Below are 25,855 nucleotides of genomic sequence, written 5' to 3' on the forward strand. Positions count from 1 at the left end.
AAAACCAGTGGTTTGTTGTGCTACACAGTACTGTGTAACATGACAAATAGCTTATTAAACTTTAGTTAATGGCTGGAACGACCCTTTAAATCATCACACACCTGATGTTGAATAGTAAAGTATTATCAAATAGACCTGCTGTTGTGGTTTCTAACACTATGACACTATTACCTATGAAAATGGACAGATAAATCGTAATGTTTTTGTTTTCATTTTTTAGGTAACAGTATGGTGTGGTAGAGTATAAGATTCCAGTAACTTGTTAACTATGACCTAAAAGCACATATTTGATATGTACTAATGTTCATTTCATTTGTATGATGCTAACGGGTGGCTATAAGTTACCATTACATGTTAGCTGCATTAGCTTCGTAGCTCCAGTACAAAACTAAACAAGCAAATTTCACATACCAAACATCTCTTGGCAGATTCAGTATATGTGGGGTATAAAGAAAATTACCTGTTGCCTTGTGATTCTTTCCTGAGCGTGATCGCTTCATTGAACTCTGTCACTTTACTGAAATACAGACTATGACTTGACCCAAGTCACAAGCACAATAGACTCACCTTCTAAAACCGAAAGCAGTAAGATCATGACGTCAACACTAGCTCTCCCTGCACTGTCCCTTCTGCGAACATGTAGGCGCTGGGCAATTCAATTAGCGCTGGATGCTAGCTGGGTAGCTCGCATGTGGCAGCCCATTAGTGGTAAGTGTGGGACTGGCGCTTGCTAGCGTGGCTATCGGGCTCTGGCACAGGCACAGTGCCCATCTCGCTCACTTACTGCAAGGCCAGCAGTTTGAAGCGGCCCCACTGGGAGCTTTTAGCCTTTAGCATCCACTCGCTAACTCACTCAGGCTTCCGTGGGCAGCCTCATAGGTGCCACTGGCTCCCAGCTGTGTTTATAGGCATTTCACTTTGACATGGGAAGGCCTAGTAAAAGGCTGCTGAATATGCATGTGTACATACATGCCCGAAAATACATGGATGTGAAAGGGGACTAATTGAACATAGCATAGCACTTTCACTGCCTCTGTAATTAAAACTATTCAGCAATAGTGCAGTAAAAGCAGTGCCAACGGCTGCCACTTTAAATGCTACGTGTCCCGCTCGTCATGCTGCCGCTCTGACAAGGCTGGCCGACAGTAGACAGAGATGACCTTGGCTGTTGTTTAAAGCGGATAAAGACTGCTTGAAAAACCTGTCAGGAAAAAGCCATAAAGACAAAGGGCAAGTACTCCTTCTGAAAAAACAGCTGAATTTCCACAGTTTTACACCAATTAACCAAAACAGATTATAAGTTCATACTTTGCTTCTTCACTGTTGTACTAAAACGTCAAGACTAATTCTGCTAACATGCAGTTAAATGAATCTCCGCCAATTAACACTGAAACTGAAATTAGTACCCTTTTAAAACACTGTTTGTTCAAGAAATGGCATTTGGAGGGAACATATTCATGAACTGTCAGAGTATGGCTGATTTTGTATTTTTAAAAAATATTACTGAAATTGTAATTACTATTGTCATCTTAATTACTACCTAGGATATGCTGCTGAGATCACTGGAGTTTAACATCATTTGTTGTATTGCTATTGGTTTATCTTAAGTTTACTTCTTTGTTTAGATTCAGAGCAAGCTGAAAAACTTTTTAAAGCAGAATTTAGCATCAGTCTGGAGCAAAAATAGATATTTGTACTTGAAAATTAGCCATTAAGGCTAAATCTGACAAGTTTATATCATGAAATAATGATGTTGCTTAATTGCATTGGCCCTGATAAATAAACGAATAAAGTAAGTAATAGTAGTGTGTATATATTTGATTACTGTACTGTTTGAGATAGGATAAACTATACTAACAGTTGTCAATATGACCCCATAAAAACCCCATACACTCATACACAAAAGTCTGAACATCCCCAGAGTTTTTTCTTTTTTTGAACTTTTTTTTTTTGTTTGGTAAATTTTAGTGCCTGTTTTTGCTGAGTTTAAAATATTGGACATTAAATATAAAATTTGCCATAACTTGTGCACAGGCCACAATTTATATATATTTTTTTTTACAATATGCTAAATTCAGCATATAAACAGTAACTGTGCATTAAATGTGCAGAGGTGTGTTCTCTGTAGAGGATGTGTCAACATATTTTTGCTTAGAAAATCAACATGTCATTTGACTAGAAGTGCTCAAACTTTTGTGTACAACTGAACCCCGACCATGCTGAACAGCATTCATACTGAAGAACAGTCTTAATGTACATATTGCTATGTTTCAATATGTTTTACTTCATGTTTAAAACAAATTCACGACTTGCTTCCTGACATTGTTCTTGATCAGTAAGTCATGCTGATCTAACGAAGAATGTAAAATGTAAAACTCCTGCACATGGCTCTTTTATTGTAATGTTAAAGTGCTACAGTTGCGTTTGTTTACAGCCTGTTGTTTTGGCAGATGCCACTGTGAGTTTTCTCATTGCAGTGCTGACCTGAATCAACCTGCTGTTGCCATAAAGCTGCTCTTGAGTGTCCTGAACAGCCTGTGCAATGAATTCACCCAAAAAAACGCTCATGCTCTGGAACAATGCTCCTACTGTGTGCACCCATGCATGGGCTGGGGCCACTTACACCTCATTATCAGTCTCCAAATTAGTGGCCAGGTGGCCTGTCCCCAAACCCTTACCTCACACACTTCCCCAACTGCCCAACAAAATGGCCTCTGATTCTTAAAACTACACTGTTTCATGTGTTTTGGTTCAAAAGTATTGATAAAACCTAGTATCACAATAATTTCCATTTATATCACTGTGGAATGGTATTTTAAGAATGTTTCAAGCAGCAATATTTCAGGGTTTTTGTTTTTTTCTGTTAAAACTGAAAGAAGTAGCATAAAAAAGGGTTAAATATTTTGGCTTAAAGGCTCACAAAGTCTTGATGTTCAGATCTCATATGCAAACAACATTACACTGATGAAGATATACTGACAATAGTAGACAATTCACTTACATTCTCAGAAGATACGTCCTTCACCAAGTTTTGACCGAGTTCTCTTTGAGTACTCTCAACGCGCTCGCAATAATCAGATTCATCCACTCGGGAAAGGGGTCCAAAGCCCTTCTGAACGTTGTGTGCAATTACACATTTCCACCAAAAAGGTCTCCAAATCCCTACATCTTACATAGTGTAGCTTTAAGTTTGCATTAATAAAGTTAGTGAGTCCATACTTCCTGAGTACTGCTACTCTATGCTAAAAGAATGTCTTAAAAATCTAACATATTTTGATCGGACACTTTTGCTCTGATTTCCAAAAGAGAAACTTACTACATATATTTCAAACTGTTCTTTCAAAACAGCCTGAAGGACCCAGTTTTTGTTCTCTATCAATTTGCATTGGAAACTGTTGTAAACTAGTTTAGAAGATACACCATCCAGCACTACTTCTGAGGTGAGCTTGTGTCCCAGACCGGTTCTTTCTAACTAGCTTTGAACACTGGCAGTGGGAGTGGCCGAAAGCAGCACTAAACACCACCACAGCCATAAAGAGCAGTAAACCAATCCTGCTGCCTGACCCCTCTTCCCCCACTCTCCCTCAACCTGACACATCTGAGGGGGGAGGGAGAGGCCCAGAGACACAGGCAGGCCAGGATGGGGGAGGAGGAGGGGTCTGACTACTCATGCGAAAGCACAGAGGCACGACCGTCGCCCCCAGTGAGTGACACATTGATGAAACATGGCTCTATCATGAGCCGGTCGGGCATCTCCTCTTTTGCTGAATTTACTTTCCTAGGCTTATCGTTTTTGGCATTTACTTGAAAGGAAAGTACACTCGCATTTACAAAGTCACGTCAACCAGATGTGATGGCAATAGTAATGCGCAGATACTTCTGCTTGAAACAAAAAACAAAGAAGAAAGAATAAAAGGATTTGTCATTCGTCCCAGATTTGTCATCTGCCACTCCTTCCTTTGTGATGGTTCTCAATTACTATAATACCAAGGTGTTTTTGGGCTCTGGATTAGTTCTGTTCTCCTATAAGTGCTGAGCTGAAGCTCTCTAGCTCATTAAAATCGAATGTGATTTTATGAATAAGGGGGCCGCACACACACCTGCTCATGTGACATAATGAAGGCTTCATCACATGCCTGGAAATAGCTGCTTCCCAGCAGGACCGCCAGAGTGAAGTGTGAGTTCTTCTAAGGTTGCCGTGGATGAGTACAGTTTTAAATTGTGCTTATAAAACACTCGTGCTCTAAAAGACTGAAGACGACCCAGCTCCTAGTATTTCCGAAAAATCAATCGAAAGCCCGTCCAGCACTGCAAGTTCTTACAGTCCAGAGGTTGTCCTGTGGAAGTAAAAGCCAGCTCCACAATATAATCAATGGAGTTTTTGGTGTGGCAGTGGAGGTCAGACTGAATGGAAGCTTTAATGTCTAATGTCTCATTCAGATCATGCAGCGTTTTCTGTTAAAGATAACTGTCTTGCAGCACTTCATGTGTGCTACATACCAACACGTAGAGGCACTGTTAGAAAATATTTATCTCCAAAACAGCTCATATTTATTTGGAGATAGCAGAGAGAAACACTCACCACAAAAATTCTTTTAAACTTTAGAGGACATTGATTTTCGTTTGCTTGCTTGTGTTTAGAATGTGTCAGCTTTGTTGAATATAGAAATAAAAATAAAGAAATTGTGCTTTTCCTCTTTTCAGGTTAATGTAAATGTTAGTATAAACATCTATAAATCAATAAATGTCCACAGATATACTGTTTTTGGCACCATATCAAGCATATCATACTCAAATGACCTGGGGGCCACTAGCCAGGTTGTCTTCTCCAAGGGGGGCTGCTTGAAAAGTTGCAAGGAAAAAGTGTCCCATATTTTTCTTCTGAATTGATTGAATTTTGACTACATCACATATATCCTACAGTCATTTACGCACATCTTAGTCAATGTATATTAGCTACCTTTCTGTCACATAATAATAATAATAATAATAGTAGTAGTAGTAATAGTATACATACATAAAGTGCAAATATTCTGTACATTTGTAAACTTTTTAGTGTTCAGTTACATCACGTAATTAAAAATTAAAAACCTATAAGACTAAAAAATATAACAGAAGAAATCAAAACTATAAGAGACTTTTTGTGCTAGCACTGGTGTTCCTACTGAACAGGAGTGAAGTTACTGAGAGGGAAGTGTTCGTAACGCAGTTAGATGTATTAATTTCTTATTTCTAACACGCTGTATCTACTGCTGTGCTATGAATGAATCCACAAAGGCAGGTTTAACTAATTATCGTTCTAAATTACAATAATAGTTACGTCAATTCTAGCTAAATTACAGCCAAGCTTGCTCAGTGTGCAGCGTTTATATAGCAGTCTAGCAATCTAAATTACTTGCCATCCCGATATAGGAATAAATTGTAAATATGTGAAGCTGTCTTGGCCTGCGGGCTGTTTGTTTGAGATGCATTTGTATATACTTATACTGTACATGACTGTAAATTGAACGTTGGTAGGTTTTCCTTCTTCCAGGAAAGCTTTTTACACACATTTAAGACAAGATGAGGTCATCTTGTGACAAGCTCAGCAGTGTCACTGTTAAAATACAACTGTTGCTCACTCAACATTATGACTGTACTCCAAATGCAGCTGTGATGTTAGCTGTTGTTAGAGGTTGCACTTTCCTCATCAGAGATACAGAGCTCTGATGCGGTTATACAGTACCAGTCAAAAGTTTGGACTTTTTTTTTTTTTCATATTTATTAAGATACTTCAATCAAATGCTTACCCTTAGATGCTAGAATTTTGTTTCTAAGACACATAGAAATAGCAAAGTTCAAAAAAATTAAATATATTATTTTTAACATCATCATTTAGAACTAAAATTTGGAGCAGAGTCATTCTCATTACCATGTTTGAGATATCTGTTGCAACAAGGCAGACTAGGTCTAAGGGTGAGTTTACATTTGTAGTTCAGTTCTCCAAAGCAGAAAGTGATACATTTGCATTTTAGTATTCTACATCAAACAAAAAGTCATACGGACAAAGTCACACCTGATTGGGCAGAGTTTGTGGTACATTTGGCTACAATAAGTAACATCCCAACCTTCTGATTCATACTGTACTCTGGATGAACTGAGCTTGTATGTATGTTTATGCCTTGTTTTATCTATGCCCCGTGATGTTCAAGCAGAAAAAGTCATCCATGTATTACTATGGTCTTCCCAAAACACGAGGTGAGGCAAAATCACTGTGAAACCACTGTGACAACTCACAGCCTCAAGTGTCTTGCTGCTTTTATAAAACACTGAAAACTTGCTGCATTAATACATAATATAATTGATGTGTGTGATGATTTGAGTATATTTTTATTACTACAATTTTTATGACGGCTTCAAACATGCCTCAACACATCTGAAAACAGAAACTATCAGTTTTTTTAATTCTCGCATGTGTCAAAATAGCATCAGAAATTCCTGTGTTGCAAGAACCAAAGAAAGTCTGCAGAGAAGATACAGCTGTGTTTGGTCCGTTTACGTCTTTGATTAATTTTGCATTCATACTTCAAATGAACCTCTCCATTTGGAGTTCGGCCTTCTTCCTCAGGGCATCACGGTACACTTATTTGGTGTCCATCAGGTTAGAATGGTAGCATTCTTCACTCTAACGAACCAAACTACCAGAGCAACGAGAGTTTGTTATAGGTGTGTACACAGCCTACATCTTTCTATAATTGTTAGAAAGCCAATATTTCTGTCTGTAGTAATTCCTTATGGTTTCCCAGACAGAGACTACATTTAGGCCTAGACTAAACAATAACTCCCCTTTCAGTGGAGAATCCTCATTTAGAATGCTGCCTTGTCCAGGACCAAGCAACCTTTTAGGTTACTTCATAGTTTTGATGTCTTCACTTGTCCACAGTCAACTTGTCCAAACTTTTGTCTGGTACTGTACATTCAGTTGTACCATTTCTTTTCAATGGACTTGCGTATGTTGTTTGTGTATATGCGTATTTGGTACCTGTGAGTGGCACAGCTCCCCCGTTCTCCGGCTCAGGGGCTGCGTGCTGGCGGCTGCCGCTCGGTTAGCCGTTTGGAGGTTGATGGGGGACGTCTGCAGCGCCTCAGAGCTCGCCGCCTTTTGTCCGTTAATGTGTGCGGTCACCATGGAAACGGGAGCCTTGGCCGGCACCACGGAGATGGCTATGCTCTGGCTGGGCGGCTTGATGAGGGAGAGGGGCTTGGCTGGTGTCCCCACAGGACAACTTCTTACCGCCAGCTTCTGTCACAGAGAGGGGGGTGGTAGAAAAGAAGGAATGCAAAGGTTAGTAAAGAAGGAAAAAATAAAAAAAGGCAAACCCCAATGTCCGCCTATCTGCAGAGAACTTGAAGGGCACTAAAGCCGAGGGCAATGTTTGGAGTTAATCTACTGTTTTGATTCTTAGTATTTTAGCTTTGCGCCTGAGAGAGCTTATATCCTCTGCAGGCTTTTGCAGACCGCTTTTGGGAGAGCTTTGCTTTAATAAGAGCTTTGCTTGTACAACTTTTTTTGTTATGTGTGCACAAACATGCTCATTACTGCCACTGACAGTATCACGCTCTATTCCCTGTTTGTCAGTTTTAACATATGAGTGGGTGATATGGTAAAACATATAATATGCCAACACATTTTCTTGACACACAACAAATATCATGGTTTTTCAGAGGTTTCATAAGTTGGAACAGAAAAAAAGAACTGCACTGCACTAAATCCAATTAAATAAGACTAATGTTGCTCTCTTTGTAATGAAACATGTAGTTTGTGTACTTTACGTACTGACAATATTCACGATATGTCCAGAAAATCATATTTCAGGGTTCGTACACTTAAATGTCTTTTCAATTAATCAATTCCAGAACACGACTATCCCAAACCAAAAAACCAAAAAAAAACTACAAAAAAAATCCATGAAAAAAGGTTAAGGGTTAATTATTCTCGTATGGAATATCCATCCGCAAAATGATGTGAACCTGAACAGTGATTTTAAATTGCAGCCTGCAAAAACTGAGAAGTATGTGCTACCAGCATAAGGCTACATAAGGTTGTAAGAAGATGGTAACGGCTAAACATTTAATGTCATGTATTAACGTTTATTTACAACCTGTATGAAGTCACTGATGACAGTGTTGAAACACTTACAGTACTTCTTGCTGCCCATGGCGCTACTACTCTTTAGTGACTGTGGCTAATATTTAGTCTACAAAGGTAAAAGACTGTCCGGGCTAAAGGTAGCGACGCAACGCACATCCTCATTGATCCAACGAATAAGAGAATATGTGTTCATTGGTATGGTGAAAAATTTAACTAGGCTACTATCAAAGTTTTGGTTTTTTTATGACCTGTGAACAAACCACTGCATCTTTTCAAACAGCTGCTAATGCAACATCATTGGACAGCTGAACGCTTTCGGCGGAAAGCACTGACCACCACTTCTGTTAAGTCAGATAACAGACACCTGCACAGGCTAGTATCACAGGTGATGGAGGGGGGTTATCCTTCCCACCAAGAGAGTAAGGCCAACTGTGCTCTCTTGGACTCCCGGCCACGGATGGCTGTAGCATTGCCAGGGACTGAACTTGCAATCTTCTGATGACAGAGCCAATGCTTAGACGGTTGCGTCATTCAACAGCCCCAGTTTTTCATGACTTTCGAAAGCGTTTTTCATAACTGGATTTTGGCGCATTTATTTTCAGGTTTTCCAGGATCCACGTGAGCCTCGATAAGTAATGTGACATCACTTATCATGATAATGATAAACATCATCATGTCACCCACACCTGCATATGAGCCACTGCTCATATATTTCACAAAGGCATTGCACAAAACATGAGTGCTTTTACAAAGCCTGGGTAAAACTAGCAAGCAGCTCATAAATCCAGTTCAAGTGCATCAACTGAAGTTATTAAGACAACTCTGGGAATTTAAAAATTAGAAATTTAAATGATTCTCTGTTTAGCTTTCGCTTGTTTTCATTTGTTGATTAATTTACTTAGCCTCTTTTCGGGAACCTGATGTGAAAAACAAAAAACAAAACAGAACATTCTGCCCTTTGCTTTTGTCCTTGAAAACAAACCGATCCGTACTCCGTTGCTTTTCTGAAAGCCTGCATGTCTCACAAGCTAAAGATATGTCCTTATCACGTCTCTCTACATCTCTCCCTCTCTCCTTCCTGTTTCTCTCTCTCCATCTTTTACTCCACCCACTTCTCTGAAGGAAAAAAAAAACCACACAATCCAAAGCAGAGATAAGTACAGTTCACACTCCCACCACTGAAAGAGGAGGCACTCTAAATATTTTATATTCCATTCCACTGCCCCTTTCTTATTTCTCCCTTTGCCTTTTATCGTTTTCTATGGACTGTGGGGACTGGGGGGGAGGGGGAAAAGAGAGGGCTTTCATATTCAGTCCATTCCAATATGAGAGACCATTTCACTCGCTCACTCTTCTGCTCCCTCTTTTAGCACCGCCAGCCTTGGAAAAAGAGGCTTAAAGTAAAGGAACATTTTCAGCGTGTCCTTCAAGCACCGCTTTCGCCTTCTGTTCGGCGCTAATATGGAGCGGCTGAGTTACAAACACAACGAGAGCCTGGTAATGATGAGGAAGTCATGTTAGGCGTAATGATATTCCATGCTACGTAAACAATCCAATACCCAGTTCGTGTTGTTTTAAATGCATCGCCCGTTTAAAGATAAATCACTCTTTGCAATGCGCCGCTCTGCACCATGATATTACATCTAGCTCTGCTAGGGGCTGTGCTGGGAAAATAGCGAGTTTGCATTGCAGCGGAGCAGAAATAAATAAACAAATAGGCCAAATTGATTAGATTCAGCTTGCATTTTCTACTTTTTTCCCCGCAGAGTGTCTCCGTGCAGCAGGGAGGTTTGAGGAAGAGTCGGCTACGCTTGATGCCTTCGCAGCTTGGTGAACTCACAATTTCCTAGGCTGGAGTACGGAGGGCCTTACACACACGCAGACACCCACACACAGCAGAAAAGTACACACCCTGACAAGCCCCATTCAGTGAAAGAAAATAGCAGAATGCTTGAGATTCATTTAGAAGCCTCTGCCTTGCACTCTGCATGCCTAATCAGGAAAGCAGCCCTTGCTTCTGTTTTGTCTTTTGGAGGGGGCAATCGGGGCTGCTAGTGTACTCTGAATTCATGGGATCAAGAGGACTTGGGATTGAGGGGGGAGGCTGAACTGTTGAGGGGGTGGTGGTGGGGGGGGCAAGTGATGGTGGTAGTGATGGTGGTGGGGGCATTAGAAGAGGTCAGAGAGAAAGAGAGCTAGAAATCTCCGTGGAAACTAAATTTTCTCTTTGTCACAATCCAGTCTAATCAGCATGTCGAACAAGAAGGAAAATGTAGAAGCAGCACACCAGGGCGCTCTCCTCCCCTCTCCCTCTTTCTTGCCTCGTTCTCTCCCTCTCTCGTTCGCGCGTTCCTTTCTCTTGTGCGAGTTGCGTGGGAAAAGATGATAAAAGTAATGAAAATAGCAACCGCAACAATAAAACTCAGCAGAACTGGAAGAAGCAGCAGCGGCAGCGAGCGGTGGGATCCGCAGGCGCCGCCAACCTTTCGGTCGCAGTCATCAGCCAAAAAAAAAAAAAAAGCCTTGCTAGAAAAAGAATTTTAATTATGCTTTTTTTGTTCCAACTTGCTGGTACAGATCCCAGCAAAAAGGCATGATTCAGTCTCTGGCTGCCGCTCCTTCCTCGTACGGCAAGAGTATCTGCTCCATCGAAACCCGTCTCTGCTCTTGAAGAGTCTTCATACGGAGAGGTCGATGTTCTTGACAGGCATCAGCAGTCATTTTCATGCTCTTCTGTAATACAGTATCCAGCTGTGTGCTTGATTTACTCGCACTCTCTGCCACTGAGTTTGCGAGCCTTCTATAAGCCTGCGCACCGAAGTAGGTCTTGCCCTATAATCCCATCACTTTCAATAAAAGAATCGACTCTTCTCATCCTCCTGCTCCACTTCAGGATTATTATTTTTTTGCTTCCCTTTCTCCTTCTTTGCTTCTCTCTCAACCTTAATGGGCACCGACGCATTAGTATCTATGGTTGCCAAGAAGACCAGCTCAAAGAGAATTCTCCAACAAGGGCCTTGCTTTACTGCCCTACAAACCCTCTCGCTTGTTTACTGAGGGATGGAAGAGCTGCTAACCACTACAGTGGCAAATTAACCTGGATCCAGCACATAGAGGGAAAAGAGGCAGAAGAAAGAAAGCTCCTATTAAAAATACTATGAAAGAGTCCCAGTATGGATGCTTAAAGAGCCCTAAAAGCATATGAAGTCCTGCCGTTTGTCTCCCCATCGCATTATGGTGTGAATGGGGAGTTCATTTGCTTGGCGTTATTTATTAATGCCCTCACAATGTGTGCGGTGGACCCCATTGTTTCAGGGGATCAATGTAATCCACAGGCAACCTCAGCACCAGCCTGGATGTGGGCCCGACGTGCAGCCATTTGATCATCCCAGGGCACCTCTGATTGTCTCAAAGGTCACCCATTTCAGCTCCCCCTCCTTAACACACACTGTCTCTCTCTCTTACACACACTCGTGCACACACCCTCACTCAAAAACAAAGTGGTTAAAAGACCGGCACCCCGGAGGAGAGACAAAATAACTCAAATGAGGGAAAAAGGATGTTCGTAAGGGTGAAATAGGGCCAGGAAGACCCTGAATGCAGTTCATGCAACAACTTACCACAGAAAGCATTCTTACTACTCTAACATGTCTGCCACATAGCACTAACAGTACTATAGTACCAGTATTGCATTGCCGAACCTTATAAAAGGTGACAATAAGGATGCATCTCCTGCATTGACATGCACAGAGCTGCTTGCACCTGGCTTCATTATCTTGTTGTGAGGTTAGCTGCAGTGCTGGAGAGGTCAAATGAGGGTTTTACGAGGGAGGCCGTGTTTGAATGTTTACCTTTCACACTCCACTGTCCTGTCGCACTACGGTTGTAGGCAGGCTGCCAAGCAGCACTGCTCCTCCCCCGTCCAGGATCAGAGGTGTGCCTCCGAAGGGAAGACTTAATTGTGCATGTTATGCCATTAGCACTTCAGTATGGATTTTGAGGCAAAGAGGCCTCTACTAATGTACACAAAGTGTGAAATGCAACACCAGGAGATGACAACAGTGTCACACAGCTATAATTGCACCACAGAGCTGTTGTCTTTAAAACCGACACAAAATTAGCAAACTGGTGTCCTTTGGACAAATAAATGGTACCATACTCTAGGATAGGTTGCAGTCATCTCTAGGGGGATGTTTAAGACCCATCAAGCATGTGAATTTGTCCATCAAATGAAAACAGTACAGCTGTAAAACAGTCCCAGGTGAGTTACAAGATCACATGGTTTCTGTTCTTAATCAGGTCTTGCCATAAGATGGAAACTATCCCAACTGTTACAGGATATTGTACCTGCATTGGTGACAATAGAAATATGTTTTGAGGGAAAATGTTGGACTATTACTTTAATATGCGTCCGCATAGAGAAAGTGCAAAACACAAAAAAAAATCCATTTCACTGCCTGTGTAACACTGCTCGACAAACCTACTACATGAAAGGGCTATTTCCCGGCATGCTGAGCAGGAATGTGGCAGCCCGACCCAATCAAAATGCACACCGCAGGCAGGTGTTGTTATGGTGATGACTGTGAGGAACAGACAGTGTGGGGGAAAAGAAGGAAAAGAAGGGTGATTGCCTGTTGCTCTCATAACTCTGCCTTTGCTGTGTGCAGTCACTGGCTGCTACAGGACCGAGATGGGCCCTGACAGACAGCTCTTAAACAGGAACACGCATTAAAGTTGGTGACAGCGGTTAAGAGTGGCTCAGTAATGAACCATTTTCTTCCACCACCTCTCCCCTCCTCTCAATGCAGAAAACGAATCAGCCAAGCATCCCAATTCCCTTTCATCAACGGCCACACTGCTGTTGCTTTTTCATCCCTGGATGCCACCTAATGATTAACAGGCTGTGTTGACGGAAAGGAAAAGAAAACGAGCTCTCTGATGTCGGCCCGATCTTCCGAAAAGCGCTCGCGCTAGCTTCTCTTTGAGAGCCTGATGATTCATTCATGTAATTCCTGACTCCTATCAGAAGGCATCAAAGAGCCTGAATATTGGCATCAGCTTGCCATTGAGCTCAAAGGTCTGTGCTGAGCATTGCCCTCGAAGTGGGCATCGACCTCAAACAGACAGAGGCGGCGCTAGCTGCGTGTGATCAGAGCAATAGGTTGGCAGGGAGCTGCCCAAGGGTTTCTGGGAAACAGACAGATGTGGTGAGGGATGCAAATCTCGCCATGGGATCAGAGCCATGGGCCGGTTGATGGAGCAGGTCGCATAGACCTGGGAAAGGTTCCCATCAGAGCAACTCTACCTGTGGAGACTGTGGAGACCTCACATCTCGTCTCAGCCTTTATGGTCTCACTACTTTAATGATTCACTAGAGCTCAGGCCTGAGAGGATGTCTGAAGGAGTGTCCATCCTTTGGAACCTTCTACTTGCTCCCTGGAGTCCTTTGGTGTGGTACTATTCTTGCATCCTGTGATCCCAGGTTGCAACCAGCTCTACCGTTTTCATATCAGAGTTTCTCAGCTGCTTCGTTTTAGATGTCAGATATGTGGGCATGAATCACAGTGCCCATCAGTGGCTGCCCAGAAAAAGGCACTTTTTCAGCATGGCATCAAAACATCACTCTACGACACGTGTCAAGAGAGAGCTATAGTTGGTTTGTCTCCAGAGTAGACCCATACGGCATTCTCCCAAGTCAAGTGTTCCCATTGAGGCATGGAAGGGAACAGGAGCCATCTCTACCTATGGTGCTTTGAACCAAGGCCTTGACTTAAGGTGCTCCCACAGGGGAGTAGGATAATCCAGGGGTGCCCTGTGCTGTGTGTATTTGGCAGGGCCCTCTGAGCGGGTACCAAGATCCTCCTGCCAAACCCTGGGCACTGGGCCAGCCTCCCATGCGTCCTGCTGATAAGAGGCCGGCTGAGTGGCTGCCAAGGGTATCTTGTGGTGGAAATCAATCAACACATGGATACAATGTGACCCAAAAACAACAAAAAAGCAGAGTGGCAAGCCACCCTTACAGTAAGAACCTATGGCCCTCGTTTTTGCATGGACTTTCTTGACTCGAGCACTGCAGTGGCGAGTTGAAACAAAAGAAGCGCAGCGTATTGAGATCTGGCATTTGACAGACGCCATATTTCCGGGAGCCCTTGTCCCAAGTGGGGTGCAGCTGAAACTGCATGCGTAACAACAAGCAGGCCCATCTGGTGCGCACAAAGTGTAAGAATAAACCTGACAGGCAACCTTGTATCACCAAAGCTGTTTCAAGAGCTGACATCTTATTCTACATGGGTAGCGGTGCAACTTTAATCAAACTCATTAAAAATCATTCAAAAACAATCGGCTGCATTTCAGAGAACGTTAAAATGATGATTTACTTGATCTCCTCCACAGTTCAAAGTCATGCAGTGAGGATGTTTTTGTTTTATTTTTATTATTGCTGCCATGGTAACAATCGCTCTCCTTTCAGAATCCACCTAGAAAAGGAAAAAAAAAGAAGCTGGAGAGGCATGGCTCTGAAAAGAGGAGACAACAACAGCTCATCTTGAGCATTATGTCCCAATAAGAGGAGATTATTATTAATATAGTTCCTTTGGCCTCGTTTAGATACACATCACACGCTGCCGTCATTACCGTGCAGCAGAAATAGCAGACGCCAAAACTGTCCACTAAAGCTTTTGATGTGGCAGTCTATGGAAGGAGCAAAATTAAATCCTGACTCCCAATTTCCTTGCAGAGAAAACAATTTGATAGTGTGGCCGCTGCCCGTCACGCCATCTGTACACAATAAATCCATTTAAATGCAAATCATACATGCCCAGGGTCTAATTTTCCCTCATTTGACTATGGACTCATTGGAATGCACTACGCAAGTCCACCTCTCACCTATGTGAAAAGGCATTTTGATGTCTGGGGACGATGGCTTGAGAAGTAAACTTTTTCGGACAATCAGGATTAATCTGATATTGTGACCCACTGTGAGGTACTAAATGCATTAAAATTTCAGCCTGCGGATTCAATAATTTCCCAAAGTACAAAGCAAATGCTTTTCTGCTGGCTAGCACAAAGCAGCACCATTTTGTTTTGATGAAAATGGATGTCCTTTGCTCAGGTAGTGATGGACATTTGTGCAGATGTGTGAAAGTATGAACCACACTCCTAAGTAACCCAGCAACTGCATCTATAAAAGAGAGTCTAATAGGCAAATGGAGTAACCTTCACATTTAAGGATGAATACCAAGGCTCTGAATAGTTTTAGTTATATCATGAAAGCAGCAGGGACTTTACGTTATTAAATGAAATAGTGTGTTTAATGTCCCCTTCATTTCCATGCAAAAGTTCATCACGTTTCAAAGCAAAATGAATCAATTTTCTGTTCTAATGAAAAACATCCATATGGCTCTTACTTAACATTCGACGTGGAATTGAGTGTGCTGATGAAAACATCTTATTTCCCATGGGAGCTGGAAACCTAAAGATTCTTTTTATTTTTCCAGTGCAGCATTCGTTAATATAATAGAGATGTGGTGCCGTTAGAAGAGTTACATAGTACAGCCGTAACAAAGACGTGTTGGTATGTCACATCGTTAGTGTTACAAGGATACTTCACCTAAAGATTTTTATCTGGAAAATGCAAACCAGCTCCTGCTAGCTTTTACTGAGAGCACTATTTGCACTGTTTTCATTGAGCAATTAAACCTTCTCTTTTCTGCTTCGATGCAAAGGACAAATGCGTGTAAATGACTGATTTGGCAATGAGGGAAGCAGAATAGAAATGTAATCTAGCCTGTTGTGACACATTGACATTGCCCGCTGTTCTCGGCACAGCCTCTCTCAAGCTAGAATGATCGAATCTCATGCTTCCAATTCCCTGTCGCTTCTCAGAGTGAGATACTCCCCTCTGCTTTATTAGAGTCAAATAGTCACGTCTTATATCTGTCAAGCTGACTCGAAGCAGAGGGGCTCCCTTCAACCAAGCGAGTGCTCCGATAAAGAAAAACACTGCGAATGCATTTGAAACATAGATAAAGAAAGTCAATGGAGCTCAATACTAATTTCAACAGTCCATTAAGTCTTCATAAATTTCAGCAAAGCACACCACTAATAAGTGATGCAGTTAGGCCTTAGTTGCTAACCTGTGGCCATGCAGACAAGAACAGAACATTATAATACATTCATAACTGACTTTTTGTCCTTATATGCTAGTGTGGTCCCCTGTTTTTCCACTTAATACTTCTTTGGCGTATGACAGCACTTTTGTATTAACGGGCCACTGTACATGGAGCGCAGCCACTGTGAGGCCTCCCCTCCTGCCTAGCTGGAGCTTCATTACGAGAGACCCCGCCTGTTTCCTGTCATCTTCCATCAACTTCAAGCAGAGGAGATTCCATACGACGCCACAGAACCAGGAAACAGCAGCCTGCGCCAGGTGCTGCCAGTCCCACGACTCACTCGCTTCTGCTGCTCTCGATGAGAAGCAAGGCATTCGATTTTTTATGCAGAGATTTTACGGCTGTTTTTAAGAGTGAGTTAAGACTCTTAAAGCAGTGGTACAATACAAATGACCCACAGCTGACTATGGACTGGAATCCACCTCTCACTTTCAAGAGATGTCTGAACTTTTCTGACAATCTGACATCAGGGGGTGACGACGAGCTCCTAACTATAGTGGGCGGTATGGCCGAAAAATTATAACAAGGTATAATTAAAGTTCCTGAGAGTTTTGGTATGTATCACGGTTATTTTCATATATTTAATTTTTGTAATAAAACTACTAGGCTTAAGTAAACCTATTTTATACATTTTAACAATTAAAGTAAATCTGAAATATTTTTATTGAGCAAAATGGTAAAAACAAAACTGAACAAAATCATGATAAACCTATACAAACCAATACTGCTTTTCTAACACTAAACAGGGTTACATATTGTTTCATGTCTGAACTTATAGAAGTTCATCTTCAGCTTTGGCAAATTTCTCAAGTCATTTGTCTCATACATACTTCCCATATACTAGTGCCTCTAATCCTGCTGGAATTTGGAAAGTATTATAGTCATTTACACTTTAAAATCAGCTGACCCATGACTTGTAAGCAGCTCCTCAGGTTGAATGAGAGGAAGCATGGCAATTGGTCAAATGCCCATGTTAGGTAGTAGCTAACCTAGAAAAAAAGGCCATTTCTGGCTGCCTCAAAAACAAAGTGGACTACTTCAGATGCAACAGATTAGACCGCGGAAGGTGATCAGGAGTCTGCCAAAACCTCCTTAGCCACTCAGCTAAATGGGATAACATTAGTGTGGTTTGCACTGTCTTCAAATTATGTTAACGGTATAACGGTTATGACAAAAACAAAGCCTGTGGAAGAATTTCAAGGGTATACTGGAGGGACCGGTGTACAGACCTCTACTAGCTATTAAAAGCTTTCATTTTGGTGTGATGATTCATTATTTCCCAAGTACAAAGTACTGCTTTTTCACAGCTAGCACAAAGCAGCACAATGTTGCTTTGCTGTAAAATGGATGATCAAGTAGTGATGGACATCTGTGCAAATGTCAGAAAACCCTAGTCAATAGTCCCCAGTAGCCCAGCAACTGCAACTGAGCAATATTTCTGCAGGCAGTGGATCATTTTTATTTTATTGACTTAAGGAGTCATACAATAAAGATGACCCACAGAGCACAGAAATATTTAGAACCCATCTGTAAATGACGTACAAAGCTTACGGTGCGTCAAACTGAGAATAACAGAAAAGACAGAGGCAGTAGCTGATAATTCGACGAGGCTCTTCTGTCTTGCTTCTTGTTTCATCACTCCCAGCTCCCCACTAACTGCACCCCACTAGCTACACAGGAAGGCCTGCTGGGGGTAGATTCCATTACAGTCCAACGCCTGAGCATATGTTGAGCTGTCAGCCCAGGATGAGGATGAAGTATTCCTCTGTCAGTACAACAGAAGATCCCTGCGATGCTGAGCGAAAAAAAAAAAAAACAATAAGCATTTAAACTGTATTTCTAATTTGCACATTGTTCCTTGCATTAGCAGTCCTAGGCTGAAAATTATGCTGGTATGAAAGGCCTTGAGATATGCTGAAACCTGTGTGAGCTGTATACGGACATCAGCAGTCTTTCAACAAATTCTTTACTTTATCCGCAGCATGGAGTGGAGGGTTCCAAATGAACTAGGCTGCTCCCTGAGGGTCTGTGGATATGAGGAGGCACCCGCCTGCATAACGGGAGGTTCGTGCCTATGAAAACGTAATCAGGGCCACACTTAGCTCTGGCAGGGCCCGTCGGAAGGGGTCAGTGCCCTCCGTGGCATTGGAAATTACATCTGGCTGAGCTGGGGCCCCGAGCCCTTTGCTAATGCATGCAAACAAGGCCTGAAGGGCCCTCAGCGCCTGCTCCGCACCATCAAACATTCAGCAGCTCAACTCCCTTCGTTTTAGACTCCCTTCTCTCCTGCATAACATACTCTTTTTGCTTCTTCCTGCAAGACTCAATAAGGGGCCTGGAAAACAAAAGCAAGGGTGCATGATATACTGACAAGTAATACAATACGCGCAGATAGATAGGAACATTCAATTATTAATATTTAACATGGATAGCATTGTGAATAACTCCACAACCTAATACTCAGAAAATTGGAGGTCTGATTTCACCATCCAGGTAGTAAAGCCACTCGTATGCCAATTAGGGCGCTTTCACAGCTACATTTTTTTGGTACAGACCAAAATTGAGACCTACGGACCAAAATATGAACCAAAATTAAGACCTAAATTTTGAGTTGGACCTTTTTTTGGAGCCTGTGCGAGTGACGTTAATATACAGAGACATATGTTAGGGTCTGAAAAACTCTGACACCTCAGACTTTTTTGGGGTTTTTTTTTTTCAATTTTCTCCCCAATTTAGTCATATCCAATTCCATCCACTAGTTAGGACTCCACAAATCACACAGTACCACCAGTGCTAGGAGGTCGAAGGCAAAGATAAGCTTCCTCAGAGTTTCGTGAAGTCGGCCACCATATCTTTTCGAACTGCCGCTAACGCAATGCCATTGGGCAGCTGAACGCGCTTGGAGGAGAGCGCATTGCGCTGAGGAGAGAGGGAGGGCCATCCTACCCACCCAGAGAGACGGCTAGAGCCTCACTGGGGATCAAATTTGCAATCTCCTGATGATAGAGCCACCGCTTAGACGGTGGCGCAACTCAACTGATTTTAAAAACAGTATTTCAGGCTTTACAGGGTGACTTGCAGCAGCAAAGTAAAAGAAAAAATAAGTTGTTTAATTAAGGCATTGTGCAAGGAACAGAGTGTGTCTTGTATCCCTGCTAATTTCCGACCAATCAAAGGATTCAAAGAACACCAACATGTATTATTTGGTGCACTTCAACCACTGCAGTGTGAAACCAACCAAACCAAATCAAAAACATACAATGTCACAAAAAAACAAAACTTAATGGTATAAAAACAGCCCAAGAGTCTTTGGCAAAACTACCATTGTGAATCAGTCAAAAAAAGTCATTTGCAGAATATGACAATCAGCACTTAGTGATATCTATACTGGCTACAGCAAAGTGTTAATTATCAGTTTTTGTTATCAGACAAGACATTCCATGTTGGTGCATCCCTTCAGAAACAGAACAGCGGCAAGGTATTTCAGGCTTCGTCACGTTAATGATTGAGAAATCAGGGAGAGAAGGACTACTCTTTTGCTGTACTTTGAGCACAGAGTGTGATTGCCAATATCGACTTAAAGCTCCAGCTTAGTCGTTCAGCCAAAGCTCACACAGGCCACCTTTCCCTGAGCACACAGCTCCTATTACTCTCCTAGCCATCCCTCTCTCTCTTTCTCTTCTCTCTCTGTCGAGACATTAAATGTAGCTGTCAGCCAAACACACAGAGCCTGGACGGAGCCTCACTTTGGATTTCTGGGAAGAAAAACTCAAGTTTTCATTGCTCTTTAATACCATGCCCTTGGGTTCTGCCTCCCATGGTCTCTGAGGAGCCACCGTCATCCTCTTCTGAATGCTTCATAGTTTGAGGAAGTGTTTATTCTACGTACATATCCGAGCAAATTAGGCCATTATGATTCTCAGTGATGTGTGATTAAGTTATTTTCCAATGTGCCATTACTTGGAGTAAGGAAAGCCTCTCAAATATTTATTTTTCCTTATCCGGGCCTCAAAGTGTATTATCATTGCGGCAAAAATAAATAGCTGTCTGTTATCGGCGCAGGCCACAAAATAACAGGGAATGGCATTCTTGTTTTCACCGGGCACAGGGGCCTTTAATATTAGGCTGGAATAAGAGAGTGAAGAGAGTTGACTCTGAAGGGAGCGATATGGAATCTGCAGCCCCTGACATAATGAGGACATTTATTTGCTCACCTTCATCCTAGGCCGGCCCAGCCCAGAGAGACTACAGACTGCCGGAGACTATTGACTCACCATGGCAACAATCAGCGACTGCGGAAAGGTCAAACTCTCTATATGAAGTGAATGGCGCGAGAGGAGTTATAGAGTGGTGACGACCGACACTGATCGTCCTTACTGTTGGCTCCTAATGGGAGGTAATAAGAAGATGAGAAATGGCTGAGGCGCTAGATGCTGTGTGCTGGCTGTTATATGTGGTGTTAATTATTGTCTGGTTAATGTCTGTCGTTACTGGTTCACAAAAGTTCAATGTATTTTTTTCCTCTCTCCGCTACTCTGTCTCTCTTCACTTAGTCTTGTTTTTCCTATTCTGTTCTATGCTGCATGCGGCACCCAAAAAGCCTACTGTATGTTCTATGCATTTGGCAGTACTGTAGCTATGTTCTTGCTAAAGGCGTTTAGGCCCTGAGCCAGAAGGACATGAGTCCTAAGGCTTTTTGGGCCTGAAACACTGGAACCCATCCTAGAGTGTGGTCCAGGCAAAATTCCACTAATAACTTGTTTGATCAGCAAAGATGAAGGACATCTGCTGAGAATTGCAGTAGCTGATCACCTGACTGCCACGGAAATAAAGACAGGAGATATTTCTTTTTTTCACTGCGCCGTGGAAAATTGGTTTATAATAGACCTCTGATGTCACGTCATCATTTTGTAGATGGCGGCATGCACATATAAGGGACTCTGGTGCTAAGCTGTTGATGCCATCAAAAATGGCTTTGATCATGCCCTGTTATCAGAAACGTTCCAAAGCTGATACATACATTGTTTTTCTGAATATCACTGGAACTTCTGAATTTTGAGGTTGCTAAGTAGTAAAAATATGAGTGTTCCTTCATGCAGTCTAGCAGTGCACACTAAACTGACATCATAAGACTGGCAACCTCGCATAAATACCCACGCAACACAGCAAGCTTTGCCAATTGTAAAGGTAAGCTGCTTTGGCTGAAGCAGCCTACAGTTTGAGTCGCTGGTGTTGTTATTAAATAGAGCTGAAATAAAATTTTAGACTTACAATCATGCATGTATGTAGCAATATGAATATGTGGACTACTAAACAACCTCATAATTCAGATATTGTTTTTTGACATTATGATATCACAGAAGGCTGCTACATGCAAACAAGCCCTCTAACCAATCATAACATTTGTGCACTGTAACCATTCATAGTTCCAGAAAGGTATTCATGTAATCCTTGAAAAGTAAATTATTTTGGTCAATAATGCAGCTAAATGTCACGTTACTGGTTTGCTAATGGTTTTTTAATATATTGTTGCTGTCAGAACAAAACCTCATATCTCCAAAATAGCAACTCTGCAAGAGAAGACAGTGTTCTTAACTTTCAATGCAAGTTCATGTAAAATGATTTGCTTACAAGCCATTCTGAATCGTTTCCATTAGTCCGCTCATCATGAAACTTTCACATACTAGAGATGGAGAAAATGAAGATAATAGGTTTTGTTGCCAGGATGTGTTGTTAGGAATGTGACTGAGGAAGAACATGTAGCACAGCTTTATAGATAACTAGACTAACTACTCTAGCTGATGTTTGCTAAGTCCAGAAACAGAGGAGATACATTTCTCTGACAAACTAACATGTTGGCACATTTTCCACTCAGGAGAAAATACCTTGTTTAAGGCAATGAGCCCTCATCACCATCCAGTGTTTTCCCAGTTAGCTATAGTTTTAGCTCACCTCTGAAGAGGCAGCCTCCATGTGTTTGATGCCTATGTCATCAAAAATAAAAAACGACCGATTCCGCCTGGCTTTTTTTAAATGGTAAAACATGTTTTCAAATGTATCCCTCTGCTCATTGCTATTTTTGTGTTACTGTGTCCTCCTTAGTTTAGCTTTTACTTAGGAGAGTCAACCACCAGCCTTGTGTTAATTTCAGCCTAAATACTTTATCCTTACCCGCAATCAGATACCTGTTAATAAACTGTTGTGGATACACGAATATCAAAATTACCCACTAAGCACTTCTCTGATCGTGCAGCCCTGTTATAACATGAATTCAATAGACGCCCGGTGGCTGATTATGCAGCTAATTTTACAACACCCTCAGGGCATGATGATCAATAGTCACAACTGTCATTTTCAATGCATTGAGTAGGACTTGAAATTTAAAGCTCTGTTAGATGAGAAGTGCTGGAGAGTTTAAGTGATTAGAAAATCAAAGTAAACACGCGGAGAAGAACGTGACTTTGCGCCACCGCTGAACTGTAACCCAACGTTCTAAAAGAACATGTGAGAGATGACTTTTCCTCAGCAGTTTGAGTTCTGGCAGAGTCTTTTATTGCTGTGTTGTACTGCATGGATCGTCTGCCACTATCCACTCTGTATCCCTGTGTTATGGCTCCTGTGGGAGTAGGGCCTTGCAGGCATGAGGGGGGAGAGAGAGATATAGAGAGACAGAAAGAATGAGAGAGAGGGAGGGAGGGGAGGTGAGAGGGAAAGGGGACAGCTGGCACACTCTGATGGAAGAGATGGGAGGGGGGAGGGGAGTTGAAGGGGGTTTGACTGTGTATGCGGCAGGCTTTGGAAAGCGAGAGAGAGAGAGAGAGAGAGAGCAAGGAGAGTAAAAGACAGAGAAAGAGAGAAAGGGAGGGGAGGGGACGGGGGCTTTTTGGGGGTCCGTGTGTTTTTGTAGTGTAGAGAGGCCAGCAGATGGACTCCTTCTAACAATAGGCCCGAGCAGATGCAGCCACAAAGAGTGGCAGCGGCGGCAGCCACACAGCAGCTAGCGGCCTACCGTCCGTCAGCATGCAGTCTCCCCAGCACCCAGAGCCCAGCAGGACGCTGCAGAGGTGCTGGGACTCCACACAGAGGGGCCATTCTTTCTCCAAGAGCCACAGAGAGCAGGAGCCATTGTGCAACAGGGTGATGGAAAACAAAAAGAAAAGAAAAAAAACAAAAACACAATAAACAAAGGAACACAGGTCGCAACTTTCTTTTGCCACCTCCAGAGCCCTCATTTATTAACAAAAGCCCCACGGATAGCCAGTAAATCCCCAACTAGCTCTTAATCCTGAGCTCTGGTGGTCATCTGTCAGGAGTAAACAACTAGATCAGCAGGCAGTTTCGAATTACTTTTCAGCATTAGGCACTTTCGGCATGACTGAAGCCGCAGTCAATCTACTTAAGGGTTTTAGGCATCACTCTTGTTTTTTTTGTTTTTTTTAAGGTTCATTTTAAGGTTCAGAGACAATGATAAAAATAGGTGTTCTCTGCAAAACAGGCCAGTTTTGCTAAAGCCTGACTTTAAATTAAAAGGGACAGTTCTGATATTAAAGTTGTAAGAGGCAGCCTTTCATATATATTTAAATACTTCCTGTGCATTCCCACAGGTTTGTGGGGACAAAGGAAGACCCCCTGCCTCCGTTCCCTGTGCCTGGGGCAGTGCGTTGGTGCCTCCTTTCACCATAATGGAACTGGCCTGCGGGGGGACACCACAACCAGCAGCAACCATCAAATTAACAGAATGAGAGCCTCCCGAATGGGGCCTGTTAATCGGACCTGGCTATTCATAAGCAAACCACTGCTGAGGTTAAAAACCCAACTCAAATCAGGTGCTGGTGAATTGTGATCACAGTTCCAGGATTATTTGACAACTCAGTCCTTCTTTTAACAATCGATATTGATTTAGCTTTTCACCTGTTTAAACACTTCATAAAGCTTAAATATAATACTCCAAATCGCCTTAGGCCGCATTTAATACCCATTTCAACACAGTATTCGGAAAACAAAAGACCCTCGCAATCAATAGTTGAGTTGAAAGGAGTCTCGCTGCCGCATGGCCCCGTCACCAGAGACTAAAACGTCCAGCCTGGCTGGTCTAAAACAATGAAGTCCAGGTAAGACTTCAAATGAGCGAGTGAATTCATCTGCCGAACACAAAGCCGCTGTGCGGCTGAGTTTCCAGCCTGCGCACTCCGCGTTCAGCGTTTAATTAAAGCGGGTACGCGTGTGAACGCAGAGCCGCAGAAGAAATGACCGAAGCTGTGGCACATGAAAAAGCAGGCCTCGTGGGTCGCTGAGCCTTGAAGGGAGAAAGAGTGGTGTGATAAGATCGACCACACAGTGCACGCTCCAATTGGATTCTCAGTCTTAATCAACTGCGAGGCCCCTCTCCAACCCTGTTCTGCCCTTTCTTTCTCTTCTCCTCCCCTCTCTTGCGCTATCAACAAAGAGAAGCCCACTGGCTCTTGCAGCAGATGAGGTAAAGCACAGATCTCCAGTTAGTCTCTCTTACTTCAGCCTTCACTTCAGTTCGGTACATGAAGTACACCAGAGATAAGACAACTTGATCGTTTTCCAGCTTAAAGTAATAGCCTGGCTAAAAATTGTATTCACACAACTGTTCTTTTACTCCTAATGGAGTTGAAGTAAAGACAGGTGTTAAGCGTCAAAGTTTGCTGCGTATATCTTTAGATTACATAGACTTGCATAGATTGTACGATAAACAACACAAGTACAGACAAAATTCAGGCTTCAGGATGGCTGTAGCTACTGTTTTTAGTATGGATGCATGGTAATTTCAGAATTACTTTAAAATTAGACAGACGTTTAGACTTGACTGATATTTTAAATCAATATCTGATGATTATTTCCAACTATCTACAAACAACTGGTATGTTTTTCCATAATTACATTTAATGTTTATGTTTAAGTGTCAGCACTGGCAGATATCTGCATGCCATGTATGTCATACAGTGTCAGACACCATGTAAGCAGATCTATTTGAGATTGCTTAACCACTTGATGTGGTCTGAAGCAAGTTAGGCCTGCAGTCTGTGTTAGAGGTGAGTAATATGGTAAAAATGTAATATCACGATTAAGGCTGGGCAGTATGACAATATTTAGCATTATTATTACAATTTGCCTTTCTAAGACCATTAGAAATAAATCCCAACTGCAATTTTGATTAAAAATTATTAATGTATAATTTAGAATAATAATAATCAATTACATATCACAATTAGTCCTGTTTAGTTCGATTTAGTGCAGTGTAGGATGTCAAATTTTGAATACTAATCACTGGATTCACAAGTTATGAGAGTAGTTTTTAAATGTGGCACTACTTTGTTTCAGCTTAACAGCTGTGAGAAAAAACGAATAATGTGACATAACGTGTATCGTGAAAAGTCCTTTCAGTGTCGTGAGATTACATTTCTGCTATTTCGTTCACTTGTAATCACGATATTTCAAGACATTTTCGCCATACACAATATGATTCATGACATTTCATTTTTCTTAGATTTGGAACAGGCAAAAAAGAACCAACAGAACTTATCAA

The 25,855-nt window shown here is 42.1% G+C and overlaps 1 protein-coding gene across 2 annotated transcripts in view; it reads right to left on the reverse strand.

Moving 5' to 3' along the window:
- The window catches only part of phf21b (PHD finger protein 21B), a 101,630-nt gene that overhangs the window by 28,134 nt on the left and 47,641 nt on the right, over window positions 1–25,855 (reverse strand). For both annotated transcript variants that reach the window (XM_036577403.1, XM_036577402.1), the window contains one exon: window positions 7,022–7,282. In XM_036577403.1, the coding sequence (XP_036433296.1) occupies window positions 7,022–7,282 (261 nt within the window). The remainder of the gene's footprint in view (window positions 1–7,021; window positions 7,283–25,855) is intronic.

The sequence above is a fragment of the Colossoma macropomum genome, unplaced genomic scaffold, assembly GCF_904425465.1.
Source record: "Colossoma macropomum unplaced genomic scaffold, Colossoma_macropomum, whole genome shotgun sequence".
NCBI lineage: Eukaryota > Metazoa > Chordata > Actinopteri > Characiformes > Serrasalmidae > Colossoma > Colossoma macropomum.